The 14832-nt window shown below is 47.7% G+C and overlaps 1 protein-coding gene across 1 annotated transcript; it reads left to right on the plus strand.

Moving 5' to 3' along the window:
* Positions 1 to 205: 205 nt before the first annotated feature.
* LOC125947508 (fibroin heavy chain-like) lies at positions 206 to 8140 on the plus strand. Its single transcript, XM_049672337.1, has 4 exons — positions 206 to 256; positions 3334 to 5089; positions 5168 to 6663; positions 7558 to 8140. Exons 1-3 carry the CDS (start codon positions 206 to 208, stop codon positions 6631 to 6633), a joined length of 3273 nt encoding a protein of 1090 aa, XP_049528294.1. The 3' UTR covers positions 6634 to 6663; positions 7558 to 8140.
* The last annotated feature ends 6692 nt before the right edge of the window (positions 8141 to 14832 follow it).

Here is a 14832-nt window from a genome sequence, read left to right on the forward strand (position 1 = left end):
CGACGACCGAAACTAAGAGCTCCGTGTCCTCTCGCCCCCGCCAACCTGCACGTCGTCGCGCCGTCACTTTCCCCTTCTTCAAGCCTCCTTACAATGAGATGACCCGCAACAACGTCAGAGGGCTGGGGGTGAAAGAAGGGGGGGTCGCGCCTCTCATCACCGCCTAGCGCGGGGCTGGGGTATATATACGGACGGCCATTCAGCCATGGCCACAAACCGCACCGCCATGGCTTCTCCGGGGATTAGGACGGGCAAGGTAGGCAGACGCATGTGTTGTTCCGGCGCCGTCGTCTCCTGACGGAAACGCGTGTTAGCGTGTGCGTCGACAAGCAGGGTCACGTGGATGCGAACAAGGATGCTTTTGTGACGGGACGGCGTGAGATGTTTGAAAGGGCAACGTTCTCCGGTGCTATCCACAGAAATCGATAGTCTCAGCGATTCAGTGGAATACGTGTTCTGGTCGGAACTCGCAGTGCGCATTGGAAAACTATTTCCTCGTGGAGATATATTGGCTCAGAAACCTATTGGAATGTATCCCGTAGGACTGTTGAATGAAAACTACTAGATATGTACAACCTACCAGCACTTCGAAAGCACAAGCGCCCCCTTTTTCAGTATGCGATTCATAGTATGTATCGGTACATGCTATAACAGAGGCCGGAAAGTCGTGGTAGCCAGTGCATCATTCAGCGAAGGCCACATCTTCGATGGGAACAGCGCGAAAGACGCAACAAGTGAGCGGCAAATACAAACGAGCTCACAAAGCACGCTGTGTGTGTGTTTGCCACTTGCTTGACCCGTCATTCGCGCTGTCCTCTTCAAAGGTGTAAGCTTACAAACTAGCTCGGATTCAGACCTCTGGGAAGGCAGCCGGTCAATGGCAAGCATTGTTTATGAATCAAAGCATTTACTGATCTGGTTTCAGGGATGCACGTATCTTGCCTAGGGTAACACGCCGCTCCGTATTTCCAGCCATGCTTCACAGTACTTGGCTCATTGGCCATCTGAATTTTTCTTCTATACCGAATGCTTGCAGAACACAGTGGATAAGAAAGTAAATTAAGACACGTGTACGCTTCTGCTGGATGAACTGAATTTTTATGCAGTGAGCAAGTAAGCAGAACATTTGGAAAGCATTATTTCTTAATTCGCTTTAAGCCCTAAAGGTTACTGCTCCTCGCAATATGAGGTATATACGCAGCTGAGAGAGAGCGCGAATCCTAAAGCATGCCGAGTTTTCCTTAGAAAAGTTGAGAACCCGTCAATGATAAAATAACTCCTCCAGGAGAAAGTTTATTAGGTGAGCTGGGGTTTTACGTTCATTTGTAATCGAATGATCGGATCTTAGGTGCAACAACAACCAGCAGATATAAAAATTGGCCTTCGATGTCATCACCGTGCTTCAAAAGTCCTCGTAATTTTAGAGCAGTTCTCAATAATAGCATTTATACATATGTTAAAATACCTTACACAGTGAGTGGTTCCTTAATACCTCATTATACGCAAGCGGTAAACCGCGTAACACCAATCGTCAATATTTTGTTAGTAACCAACAGAAAGCAAGATTCCTTCGCCATTGATATTGTAATGCAAGTTCTGATAAAATTGTCCACTCTCTCCTCGCTATCGCGGGGAAAACTAGCTTCTTAATGGGATCGTGTAGGGCTATCTCGTGCGCCTTAGCGGGGCTGCTGACGACGAAGCCAAGTGAAATGTATCGCTGTAAGTAAAGGAGGACCTCTTGGCATCCATACCGAGTGCGGCATGACATCCGCGGATATTCCCAGAAGGTATACGTTACCAGAACAGCGTGCGAAAACGATAATCATAAAATGTTGAAGACAGGGCTGCTAGGGCAAAATATTATTTCAGTATCGGTCATGTATTTCAGTAGAATGCCCTTGATGCAATCATGCAAAGTCACCTCGTTAAACACGGCTGTCAAAGAGCAGATTACATTCGTTATATATATAGCATGAGGAAGGTTGGTTCCCATAACGGTATGTTGTCCTTAGGCTACTATAGGCGCTACAGCTACTCAGTAAATGGTAGTAAATTGAGCGTAAATAGAATTCGATTACTTTTGAGGGTCGCGGTTGCCGTCCTCTTTGTCGTCCCTTTATGCGTATCTCAGTCAGTTTTCTCCTTCGTATTCTCCCAAATTTCTCTTCTGAGTCGTAGCTATCTTGTGAAAGAAACATAGAAGGAAATCGAGCTCTCACGCCTCGAAATGATGTCGCAAGAAATCATTCTTCCATTGGGCAACTCTTAATTGTTAGTGACTCGCCCTCGACACAGTATTCACGGAGCCCTCTTTACCATCGCTCTTTCTTACTCCACCCTCCCCGCTACCAGAACGCGGCTCTACGTTTTCTGCCTGTCGTTCTTCATAACGAGATGTATTGCGCAACAGTTACGTGACAGATTATCTTCAGTCTTCTCTTCCCTCACCTTCTGTGCTCCTCGCAGCGGCGAGGAAAACAAAGCTGTTGTGAAAACACGAGGATTCCAGACAGCCCGGAGCGGGGCGTTTATATTCATCTTTCCTCGTGCAACACACTACGCTCCTCTCCCCGCCAAAAAAAACTGCGAGGGCACTGGCGTTTTTGTTAGCTCCACGACGGCCAGCGAACAGCGGCCCCGTTTCTATCAACAGTGATGTGCAGTCGGCCGTGACTGAGGAGGATCGGCGACATCGGAAGTGATTCTGCATGCATGAGTGTTCGCTACCGGCGCACAGCCGCCCCTTTGGCCATTCTTGTCGGCCCTCGCGGACGGAGCGCTCAGAAGCTCCGCTGCCGACCGTCCGCCACCGCGTTCCGAGCGTCGGTCCTTCCTACACTGGTCGCCCCTCTATGGTCCCTTTTGTGCCCGTTACACTGGCCGCTTACCTCTTTCCTCCGCCTTTCGAAGTTATTTTAATCAATGCCGCGTCATTAGCGGCTCACATTGTATCTCCTCAGCACCGGTTAACGAGCCGACAAAAGGGATTTCGTCTCTCCCGCTGGCCTAGGAAAAATAACCTCTATTATACCGTGCCATGCGCTTTGTCTGCAGATATTGGTGCACGAAAGAAACGTAAGTAATGCTGTTCATTGATGGTCTCGTCAAGTTGGCTGGCGCCATGCATTTACACCTAGAGTTCTTTTTTTCCATGTTCTCGTCACTGAAGAAAAGATGTGTGCAGATTAAGCTCAAGAACTTGTATCACGAATACTTCTAGCCCCAGGACAAACAAGTGGAGCTCGTTTGTCATTGGGGTAGAAGTATTCCTGATTAGCTTGGGTGTTTTGCAAGACGAAATACTTAGCCTATATTACCTTTTTATTTCAGGTGGTGACGTTTGTATTTCTAATACTCTTGGTAAACACCGCTCACTGCGAAGAAAAGAAAGCAGAAACGAAAAAGAAAGTCGCTAAAACAGCTCTCGAGCCACTGAAGGCGTCAGCGACTGCACAGACAGGGTGGTATGAAGGTGCCGGCGGATCTTCATCCTGGTCTTCGGGAGGACAAAGCTACGGCGGTGGTGGCGGTACAGCTGGACTTGGTCCTTGGGCTGACTCCGGCAGCGGATCGTCGGGCATCGGCGGAGGAGCTGGTGGATCTGGACCATGGGCTGATGCTGGCAAGGGCAATGGTGGTGGCGCTTTCGGTGGTGCTGGACCGTGGGCCGACTCCGGAAGTAGTGGATTCGGCGGAGGTGCCGGACCATGGCAAAGCTCGGGTAAAGGCTCGGGTGGCGCTGGCTTCACATCGGGCGCCGGACCTTGGGCTGGCGCGGGAAAAGGATCGAGCGGTGGCTACGGAGGCAGTGCCGGCCTTGATCCATGGGCCGGAGCAGGGAAGACCGGTGGATTTGGTGGCTCTGGCAAGTCCTTCGGAGGAGGAGGAGCTGGCGTCGGACCGTGGGACCAAGCCGGAGGATTCGGTGGCGGCAAGATTGGCGGTAGCGGCGGCGGTGGTGCATCGTGGACCCAGAACGGTGGCTTCGGGGCTGGTGGCAAAGGAACTGGATGGGACTTTTCACAAGGATCGAAATTCTCTGGTGGCACTGACTCCTGGGATCAAGGTGGTCTTGGTGGTGGGAAACTTGGTGGCTCCGGTGGTGGGGCATCGTGGTCGCAAGGACAATTAGGTGGCAACAAAGCAGGGTACGGGGGAGCTGTGTCGTGGGACCAAGGCGGCAAATCATTCTCCCAGAATGCTCAAAGTGGACCCTGGAGAGGCAAGACAGCTGTAGCTCAAGATTCGTGGACGCCGAGTGGTGCAGGAGGCTATGGAAAGACATCCGCTGCAGGCGTCGGCCCATGGGCTCAAGGTGCAGGGGCAGGAAAAGGATTCGGTGCTGCCGATGCTTGGCTTCAAGACAGTCCGGCAAGTGCAGGTCCGTGGGCACAAGGCGGAACCGGAAATGGCAAGCCAGCAACCGGAGCCGGTCCCTGGGCGCAAGGAGGGAGTGGTAATGGCAAGGCGAGCTACGGATCTGGGCCTTGGTACGGAAGCTTTGCTGGTGGTAAAGGTGGGAATGGAGGCGGCGCTGCCTCTTGGGCCAATGGCGGAAACGGTGCCGGAGGAAAGAAGATATCATCGCCAGGCCCTTGGGACTCGGGAAGTTTCGGAGGCGCTGCCAAGGGAGGAGCGGGACCTTGGGCACAAGGGGGAGGTGGATATGGAAATGGTGGTACTAAGAGCTTTGGTGGGCCAGGACCATGGGCCGGTGCAGGAAACGGTGCAGGACCTAAAAGCGTTGGTGGGCCAGCACCCTGGGCAGGTGCAGGAAACGGCGCAGGACCTAAGAGCTTTGGCGGGCCAGGGCCCTGGGCAGGTGCAGGAAATGGTGCAGGAAACGGCGCAGGATCTAAGAGCTTTGGGGGGCCAGCACCATGGGCAGGTGCAGGAAATGGTGCAGGAAACGGTGCAGGACCTAAGAGCTTTGGCGGGCCAGGGCCCTGGGCAGGTGCAGGAAATGGTGCAGGAAACGGTGCAGGACCTAAGAGCTTTGGCGGGCCAGGGCCCTGGGCAGGTGCAGGAAATGGTGCAGGAAACGGTGCAGGACCTAAGAGCTTTGGCGGGCCAGGGCCCTGGGCAGGTGCAGGAAATGGTGCAGGAAACGGTGCAGGAAACGGTGCAGGACCTAAGAGCTTTGGCGGGTCAGGGCCTTGGGCAGGCGCAGCTAACGGTGGAGGGCCAAAGAGCTATGGTGGCGCAGGACCATGGGCAGGCGCAGGAAACGGCGGTGGTTCTAAATTGAGCTCTGGAGGTGCATCGTGGGACCAAGGAGGATATGGTGGAAACGGAAGAACAGCTGGACCCAAACCATGGGCTGGAGCAGGTGGTAATGGTGCTGGTGGCGGATCTTGGGCCGGTCAGGGCAGCTACGGTGGAGGTGCACCGGGACCTTGGGACAACGGCAAGGGAGCTGGTGCTGGAGCGTCATGGGACCAAGGAGGCTTCGGTGGTGGCAAGGGAGCAGCGCCTGGCCCATGGGCTGGAAAAGGAAAGTCTAATGGATTTTCTCAGCCAGATCTTGGAGGAGTCCCTGTCTCCGCAGGTCCTTGGGATCAGGGATCGTATGGAGGGGCTGTAAAGGGAGGCGGTGGAGCAGGCCCATGGGACAGCGGAAGCGTTGAGGGAGGAAAAGGTGTGCCTGGTGGTCCCTGGGCTGGGGCTGGAGGCAATGGAAAAGTATCTGGTGGACTCGGAGGAGGACCTTGGGCTCAAGGAGGCGTAGGATCAGGCGGTTCTGGTCCGGGACCTTGGGATCAGGGAGGATATGGTACGAAAAAGGGTGGGAATGGTGGTGGAGCAGTTGGCCCATGGGACTCCTCCTCAAAGTTTAATGGCGCGGGCGCCTCTTGGAGTGGAAACGGAAATAATGGCTTTGGCGGGGGCAAAGGTTTTGGCAATGGTGGCAGCTCGTGGTCTCAAAACGGCAAATTTGGAGGTGGAAGTACCGGCGTTTCTTGGACGCAGACAATGTTTGGAGGCACTGGAAGTGGGCCATGGCAACAAGGCGGTTATGGTGGTCAGGATTCTTGGGCTGCAAAGGGCGGTAATGGTAACGGTAAATTTGGTAGTGGTGGTGCCGGACCCTGGCAAGGTGCCGGTGGTGGAGGAGACGGCGGCGGTTGGCAGGCCGACCAGGGAAGCGTTGGCGTATGGATCGGAGATGTCAGTCAGAAGGGCAGAGGCAGCTTCGGCCCGCAGGCTGGAGGAAGACGAAAGAATAATTACCTGCCGTCCCAAGGTGGCGCTAGCTGGGATGGACAGGCAGGGGGGCAAAACGGTGGTGGTGCAGGTGGTGGCTGGGATGGCGGCGCATTCCAGAAAGGTCGTGGGGGATTTGGTGGGGGGCAGAGAGGCGGCGTAGGTAAAGTTCAGTGGAGCTTCAGCAGAAGCGATCCATGGGCACAACCACAAACCTGGTCAGGTTCCTGGACGACGGATGGAGCAGCGCAGCAATACACTTCGGCGGGAGTCGGGCAGATGATGTTCGGCGGTGTAGCAGATTGGATGACGGCAGGCAAGTACAGCGCCAAGTACGGAGGAAGTGGTGGCGGAGGAGGATGGCAGCAGCAGCTTGGAGCTGGCAGCCGGGGCTCCTGGAGTGGAGGCGGTGGTAACAAGTGGTGACCAGACATCCCGCATATTGCGTGATCTTTGGTTAGTGCCTCTCGGCTTTCATTCACTGCTGATTCTGAAATCTCATTTATTTTTGCGCAATATCGATCTTTCCCCTGTTTGACACAGAATAGGCATCAGGCTTTAGGAAATGCATATTATTTTTTAAGGTGTGACACTTCGATGTTATGTGAAATGGTTGTCAGACCTTTATGTCAAAGCAAGCCATATCTTTAACAACTTGAAATATTTAGACATAAGTTTGGTTAGTTAATTTTTTTACATTCCCGGCTTCTTTTCAGGGTTAGCGAGTGCATCCGAACTTTCATTGGGGTTAGATTAGGACAGCGAATTGCATAACGATGAAGAAAATTCTATGCGATAAGAACTGGTTAGATAGCAAAGATTCTCTCTGGAATTTAAACGTTGAGAAGAAATTGTATGAAACTATCACAAACTAGTCAGAACTATGGTGGTCTCAAACTGTTGCAATCTTAAAGCAACAGCTCATAAATTTCTTCCAATTCACGAGAAAGAACTAACCCGGGACGCCTTTACAAGATTAACATTAGGCGTAAAGGCAGTCACCATGTTTTTAATAACTTACAGTTGCATTCATGAGGCAAACTAGTAGCGCGAAAGTAGAACTGGGCACGAAAGCAAATAATGCACGAAACACGGACTCCTTTCTCTTCATTAATGTCCAGTTATACTTTCATGCTGGTAGTTCAATTATGTCCAACCAACTAGCCCAAACCTGCAGCCTGCTTAGAAAGCAAACGTAAGTGGGTTACGATTGCTGAGCATAATTTTTCTATCATTTACAACAATGACGTTACGCCATGAGAAAACGCTTTACTGTTTAGTCTATTAAGCTGCTTTTGTGACTTCATAATTAAGCGCTTAATCAATTTACTCATTTTCCTTTCTGGACAGATGCCATGAACCATCAAGCTTTTGAAGAAGGGACGCCGTCTGTCGGCATGCAATGGATCATCGTCGATGAAAGCAATATTCTGCGCAGCTTATTATCGTGTTTTGTCTAAAGCGATGCTGTAATGTATAAAATTTTAAAATGATTCAGTTGTACAAATGCTTAGTAATATTGTACTGACGCGCATCTTTATCGCAATCATGATAATCAACTTCGCTAAAGACATCGTGCACATTTAAATACAAGATATGTTATGTTCAATTGAGTGTTGTCTGTGTTATTCAGCTGAATGGTATTTTATTTTCGCATACTCGAGTCGCCCTGTACCATAAGAGTTTATCATCTGTTGGTTGTATGTGTGCCAAGACTGATTTTTGTCTGTTGACAGGATGGCAAACATCATGCTTTACAGTTTTTAGGTGTGCTGGCTATCGTTGTACTTCTTTGTTGTTGCATCAAAGCCAGCAGCTACGTTTGTTGATGTTCAGATGTATTCTGTGTGAATTTTGTTAACTACAACAGGCGCACGCAAGCTGCGTTCTCGGCGCCTGTGTTCGTTTGTAGCTGAATAAATAAAACTGCACACGGAAATACTCGCTTTGTTGTTATTATTCCTTGTCGTTCAATTATTATTGCGTAGTATTTCGCCTTAGTTTATGTTCCATTAAAGCAACCTAGAGTTCAACAAAGCGGACATTGTGAACGAGTGAGACGCGACTTACCAAGTGCACATGTCCAATTGATGACAGAAAGCACATTCCGTCAGTCCGTGTTGAGAAAGCTATAGCTAATAAGGGCGAATGAGTGAGCACGCTATGTAGCGAGTTACTTTTGCATACAGTGACAATGAAAGCCGACAGTACGGCCCATGCGCTTCGTAGCTTCAGCAAATGGTGGTTGGCGAACTCACTGCAGTCGTGGTGTGACCTCATTCACTCGTTTATGCTGCTGATACAAAAGCACAACGTCTTTTGAAAAGCACGCCTTCTTCCTCACGCAGTCGTTAACAGATCGCCGTCCTTGTCGCCAGCATGAAAGAGGGCATGCATTTGTGATTTTCCAGTGAGAAGAACGAACTGCATTTTATTGTTATGGAGATGTGTGCGAGTAGCCCAGGAGGAACGAATGCGTGTTGTGGTGGACAAACGCCAGCAGCTACTCGCAGAGCAGTTACGCAGGTCGCACGCCCCGGACCGTTTTCTGAGCACAGTAACCGCATTTACGAGCCATTGTGCGCATGCTTATTCCTGACTGATAGTTCAATGCATAGTTGTCAACTGTAGGGGGCGTACTGACATGCACAATAAAGATATCGTGGTTTCATGGTGTCCACGATAGCAACTGTTCGTCACCGCCACACGATTGTGCAGTCTATCCGACACCTACCTCTATGTCATATCTTTGCTCGAAATGCGACAACAAATAGGCACAGGAAGAACACACGAAGCCCAGGGATAAATTAACAGCATACATTTATTAGATTAAAAGAGCGTACATGCATAGAGAGACGAAGGAACGAACTGACGACATTATTAACGAATAAGTGAATCCATGGAACCGTGTGTTAACAACCATGCGAACGCAGACATAAGATGGAAGTTCCCTATAGAAACAGTCAACTTCCGTCTAGATTATATAGTAGCGTTATTACGTACAGTTTACACGCAATGAAACCACAAATGGGTGAATTCCTTGCGCTAATTCTTTCCAAGAATAATGTTAGAAAGCTTTTATTACGTCGTGGCTCACTTGACATTGCTCGGGAAGAAAATGTGTATTTTGAAAAGCTGGCTGGGCATGGTAATTACTGTAGCGTTTTGCAATGCGAGCGTTCTAATTATCTTCGCCATCTGCAGAAAGAAGGTTATTCATTCATTCATTCATTCATTCATTCATTCATTACCGGTACATAGTAAGTGCTGCGCATACAAAAATGACGTTTCGATACGTGCACCGATATTTAGCAAAGAGAACCGAAGAAATACTCACCAGAGACACTCACGGTTCCTAGAAAATGGCGTTTCTGGCAATTGATCGAAGCATAAACCTCTAAAATGTCTGCTCGATATCGCTATGCTGAGGGAAGGTACCAGCAAATCATGGTACTGACCATTATATACCATGTACTGCCATCAACATGTAACATGTTCTGCTGTAGCTTTTATTTCATTCTTTTGCTTTTTACTTTCTACACACGGCTTCCAAACCACTGGTAAAAAGCAAACATCCCTCCCATCACATTAAAGCTCTACGCCCACTAACGACGTTAAGGTACTCAGGGGGTGAGGGGAGGCGGGGGCGCAGAACGTTTAGCTGCAGTTACGGCAGCTACAATTCATGGGCATGTAGAGAAAGAAAGCGTCAGGACATTTGACATCGCGACGCCTGCCTCACCTAAAACGAATCTCCATGGCAACATGCACCGGCGCAATCATATTACGACGGCCCTCGTGTGGTAAGGACGGTGCTTCTAAACGAGGTTATACAGTTCCACGCCACTGGTCCACACCAATTACGCCAGAGGCTACGTGACACACCTGCATTATACTGTGCTATCTGCCTCTCGTGCGGACATAATAGCTGGCGTTTGTGAAACACGGTTCGGAAAACCAGCTCATGATTCAACGTATGCCTGTTGTAGCGACGAGTCGCGATGTGCTGACCAGACGCGCAAAACGCGCTCTGCGTCTGTAACACCGAGTGTGGCATTAGTGCTGAAAATATTTTCATATACTATTGCCTATATTGCTATGTTAATCAAGGTCAAACAACCTAGAGAGACTAATATACTGTAGGTTAAGCAAAAGCTACCATTATAACCTGCTCTGAGATAGAAATTGATAGGAAGCTAAAGGTCTGCTATGACAACGGCGACGCACACATTGGAACTGTTAGTGTGCTATACTTCAGCCGTATGTGCGCCTATGCAGACATCTCGGCAACTATTTATTCACTTGCACGGAAGTAGGAATCGCACCAGTGGGCGTCAAGATTAGAATTCATGGTTAATCTCAACTGGTCTGCAGTAAATTGCACACCAGGGTAGTTCTCTCTCCCTCTGTTTTCGTATTTCTTTCAATTCAATTCAATTCAATTGATTCTTTCTGCCTATACTTGAGATATGCCACACACCTTCAGTGCTCTTGACGAATTTCTATTTCAAGGCAATATACGATAAGAAAATTTCGAAATACCCCTACAATAAAACCGAGAAAAGCCTACAAGGCCGCTCCTATACCATTCTTTAGTGACCGCCACTCTTTTTTTTTTTTTTCACCCGGTATAACACATTGGACCAAAGACAGCACTATAATTGAACTCGGTCAAAAGGGAAAAGAGATAACTGTTATGCGCCGAAAACTCGCATCTAATTCACCGTTTGGCTGGCTTCACTCTCCGAGGATGGATCAGCCTGAGTCAGAGTCATATGTAGTCACTGGAATCTGAATTTTCTCTGTAGCGGGTACAGGTGAGGAGATCCAGCTTAGTACGTAATTTTTCTTCCGCGGTCTTGGTTTCCTTCTTTACTTCCTGGAAAGCACAAGAACCTCAATTCTATCTGAAACGTCAATATCGTAAACAATGAAAGATGATTAATTTGGTGCTTTGTGGCGCAGGGGAACAATGAAAGACAGAAACAACAGTTACGGGTGTGTAAAATTACAAAAGCAAAATTGACAACTTTTACAATGTAATGACAAACTTATGGTTGGATAGAGGCCAGGTCAGAAAAACTCCTTCACTTCACAGCTCAAATTTAATACCAGAAGGAGATTGAGGTCTCCTAATTCGGTGTACAGGGAGTGCAATCAGAAATTCAATTTCATGGTGACTAAAGAAATATATTTTATCAATTTCACCTTCGTTAAATGCCTTTGGGTGACATCATCAGGAAGTAAAACAAGCATCCTTCTCCACTGTTCTCTCTTGATCTAGAGCGCGCGAACCGGAAAGGCTTTTCCGGGTAGCCCACATTCCCTGTCAGCTTCTGTCAAGAGTGGCATTTTATATAAACGCTGATCAGCGCGCAACGGGCTCTGGCTTTAACATCGCTCTTTTATAACCCTTCATTATCTATAGAGCGTATTATGGGACGGCCCACATAGGCTTTATGAAGCGCAACTCGCCTTGATGGGGGACTCAGCTTGCGTACAGCCTTACCGAGTGATTTGTTACATATCGCCATATGGCTGCAGAAACACGCTACGTGAATCTCCGTGTTCTCGGGCCTTTCAATATTTTGGTCTGAAGTGCTCGAAGCGCATGGTCGAACCACGGTTTTCAAGAGCCGGAAACTCTTCAAAGAGAGCATCCGTTGAAAATCAATCTGGAGAAACGAGAAACGGACGTAATGTAAGACGCAATTTTGCTTTTGCGCATTGTGTCTCATATTTCGTTATATATAGCTCTGAAAAGTACATTTCCCAAACATCGATTGTTAATAATGGGATAATAACATTTTAGAAACCGATGGAAAAGTGTAGAAAAGGATGTAGAAGTGGATGTAAAAGGATGTAGAAGTGTTAGAAAAGACTCCCACAATTTACCCATGACCCTCATCTCCAGCGGCTGCGGAGCACCTGACCAAGGCGACGGTCAGACCTGCGACGCGGCAGAGGCTGCTAAGAATCTCTGGGTCCGGACAGGCCGCCAATGGAAATTGAGCCTGGTAACGTTCAACACGCGCACCCTATCGAGTGAGGCTAGCTTAGCAGGGCTATTTGAAGAATTATCAGGTATTGCCTGAGATATTATTGGCTTTAGTGAGGGGAGATGAACTGGGGAAGCTCATACAGTGCTGACAAACGGCCACGTCCTCTGCTACAGAGGTCTTCCAGATAAGGTAGAATTTGGAGTAGGATTTCTAGTCCATAAGGACATAGCGGGCAACACTGATGAATTCTACAGCATTAATGAGAGGGTAGCAGTCGTCGTAATAAAGCTGAATAGGAGGTATAGAATGAAGGTTGTACAAGCCTACGCCCCAACCTTCCGTCACGATGATGAAGAAATAGAACAGTTTTATGAAGATGTTGATTTAGCAATGAGAAAGGTGAAACTCAGTATACTGTAGTCATGGGCGACTTCAATGCAAAGGTGGGGAAAAAGCAGGTTGGTGAGCAAGCAATTGGCAACTACGGCATCGGTTCTAGGAACACTATAGAGGAGAGATGTTGGTAAAATTCGCAAAAATGAATAGGCTCAGAATAATGAATACCTTCTTCAGGAAGTACAGCAACAGGAAGTGGACCTTGAAAAGCCCTAATGGAGGGACAAGAAAGGAAATAGATTTCACACTCTCTGCAAATCCCAGCATAGTGCAGGATGTAGGAGTGTTAGGTATGATAAGGTGCAGTGACCATAGGTTAGTGAGGATTTCTCTCAATTTGAAGAGAGAAAGGATAAAATTAGTCAAGAAGAAACAGGCCAACCTAGACACAGTAAGGGTAAAAGCAGACCAATTCAGGCTGGTGCTCGCCAACAAATATGCAGCTTTGGAACAGGAAGATGAAGATAACATAGAGGTGATGAATGAAACCGTAACAAGGCTGATCTCAGAAGCAGCAATTCAAGTTGGAGGTAAGGCACCAAGGCAACCAGTATGTAAGCTCACCCAACTAACAAAGGACCTAATAAAGAAACGGCAAAACATGAAAGTGTCAAACTCAAGAGGTCAGATAGAATTAGCTGAACTGTCGAAACTGATCAACAAGAAGAAAGTAAGGGATATCCGAAATTATAACGTGGAAAATATTGAGGAAGTAGTAAAGTATGGACGCAGCATGAAATAAGTGAGAAGGAAACTCAGCATAAGACAAGGCAAGATGTATGCACTGAATGATAAGCAGGGTAATATGATCAGCAATTTTGATGACATAGTAAAAGCAGCGGAATAATTCTATACTGACCTGTACAGTGCCCAGAGCAGCCAAGCTACTTTCATTCGAAGTAGTGATGAACATGATATAGAGGCTACTTCTATAACTATTGATGAACTTAGAAGGGCCTTGAAAGACATGACCAGGGGAAAAGCTGCTGGAGAAGATGGAATAACACTCGATTTAATCAAGGATGGAGGAGATATTATACTTCAAAAGATTGCGGTCTTTTATACGCAATGCCTCATGACTTCAAGTGTACCAGAAAGCTGGAAGAACGCCAACATTAAACTTATCCATAAGAAGGGAGACGTTAAAGAATTGAAGAATTATAGATTGTATAAGTATTGTATAAAATATTCACCAAGGTAATTTCAAATAGAACCAGGGCAACACTTGACTTAAGCCAAGCAGAAGAACAGGCTGGCTTCAGGAAAGCATATTCCACGATGGATTATATCCATGTTATCAATCAGATAATCGGAAAATCTGCGGCGTGCAATCAATCTCTCTATATGGCTTTCATAGATTATGAAAAAGCATTTGACTCAGTAGAGGTACCAGCAGTCATAGAGGCATTACGCAACCAAGGAGTACAGGATGCATACTTGAATATATTGGCAAATATCTACAAGGATTGCACAGCAACCTTGGTTCTCCACAATAAAAGTAGAAAGTTACCTATCAGGAAAGGAGTCAGGCAAGGAGACACAATCTCTCCAATGCTATTCACTGCATGCTTAGAAGACTTATTCAAGTTCTTAGACTGGGAAGGCTTAGGAGTGAGAATCAACGGCGAATATCTCAGCCACGTTTGGTTTGCAGATGACATTGCCCTATTCAGCAACAATGGGGACGAATTACAGCAAATTATTGAAGGCCTTAACCGAGAAAGTGTAACAGTGGGGTTGAAAATTAATATGCAGAAGACAAAGATACTGTTCAATAGCCTTGCAAAGGAACAAGAATTCAGGATCACCAGTCATCCTCTACAGTCTGTAAAGGAGTACGTTTATCTAGGTCGTCAATTACGCACAGGGGACTCTGATGATGAGAAAGAAATTATAGAAGAGTAAAATTGGGTTGGAGTGCATACGGCAGGCATTGCCAAATCCTGACTGAGAGATTACCACTGTCGTTGAAAAGAAAAGTGTACAATCATTGCATTCTACCGGTGCTAATATACAGGGCAGAAACTTGGAGGTTAGCAAAGAAGCTCTAGAACAAGTTAAGGACCGTAAAAAGAGCGATGGAACGAAAAATGTTAGGCCTAACGTTAAGAGACCGGGAGAGAGCAGTGTGGATCAGAGAACAAACGGAGATAGCCGATATTCTAGCTGACATTAGGAGAAAGAAATGGAGCTGGGCAGGCCATGTAATGCGTAGGATGGATAACCG

Source organism: Dermacentor silvarum, chromosome 8 (assembly GCF_013339745.2).
Source record: "Dermacentor silvarum isolate Dsil-2018 chromosome 8, BIME_Dsil_1.4, whole genome shotgun sequence".
Lineage (NCBI taxonomy): Eukaryota > Metazoa > Arthropoda > Arachnida > Ixodida > Ixodidae > Dermacentor > Dermacentor silvarum.

What these genes read in the sequence shown, in the direction of transcription:
- LOC125947508 (XM_049672337.1), top strand. Translation starts at nt 206, where the DNA reads ATGGCCACAAACCGCACCGCCATGGCTTCTCCGGGGATTAGGACGGGC. An exon ending in CGGGGATTAGGACGGGCAAG is followed by an intron (nt 257 to 3,333) that starts GTAGGCAGACGC and finishes TTTTTATTTCAG; the next exon opens with GTGGTGACGTTTGTATTTCT. An exon ending in CGGGCCAGGGCCCTGGGCAG is followed by an intron (nt 5,090 to 5,167) that starts GTGCAGGAAATG and finishes GGCCTTGGGCAG; the next exon opens with GCGCAGCTAACGGTGGAGGG.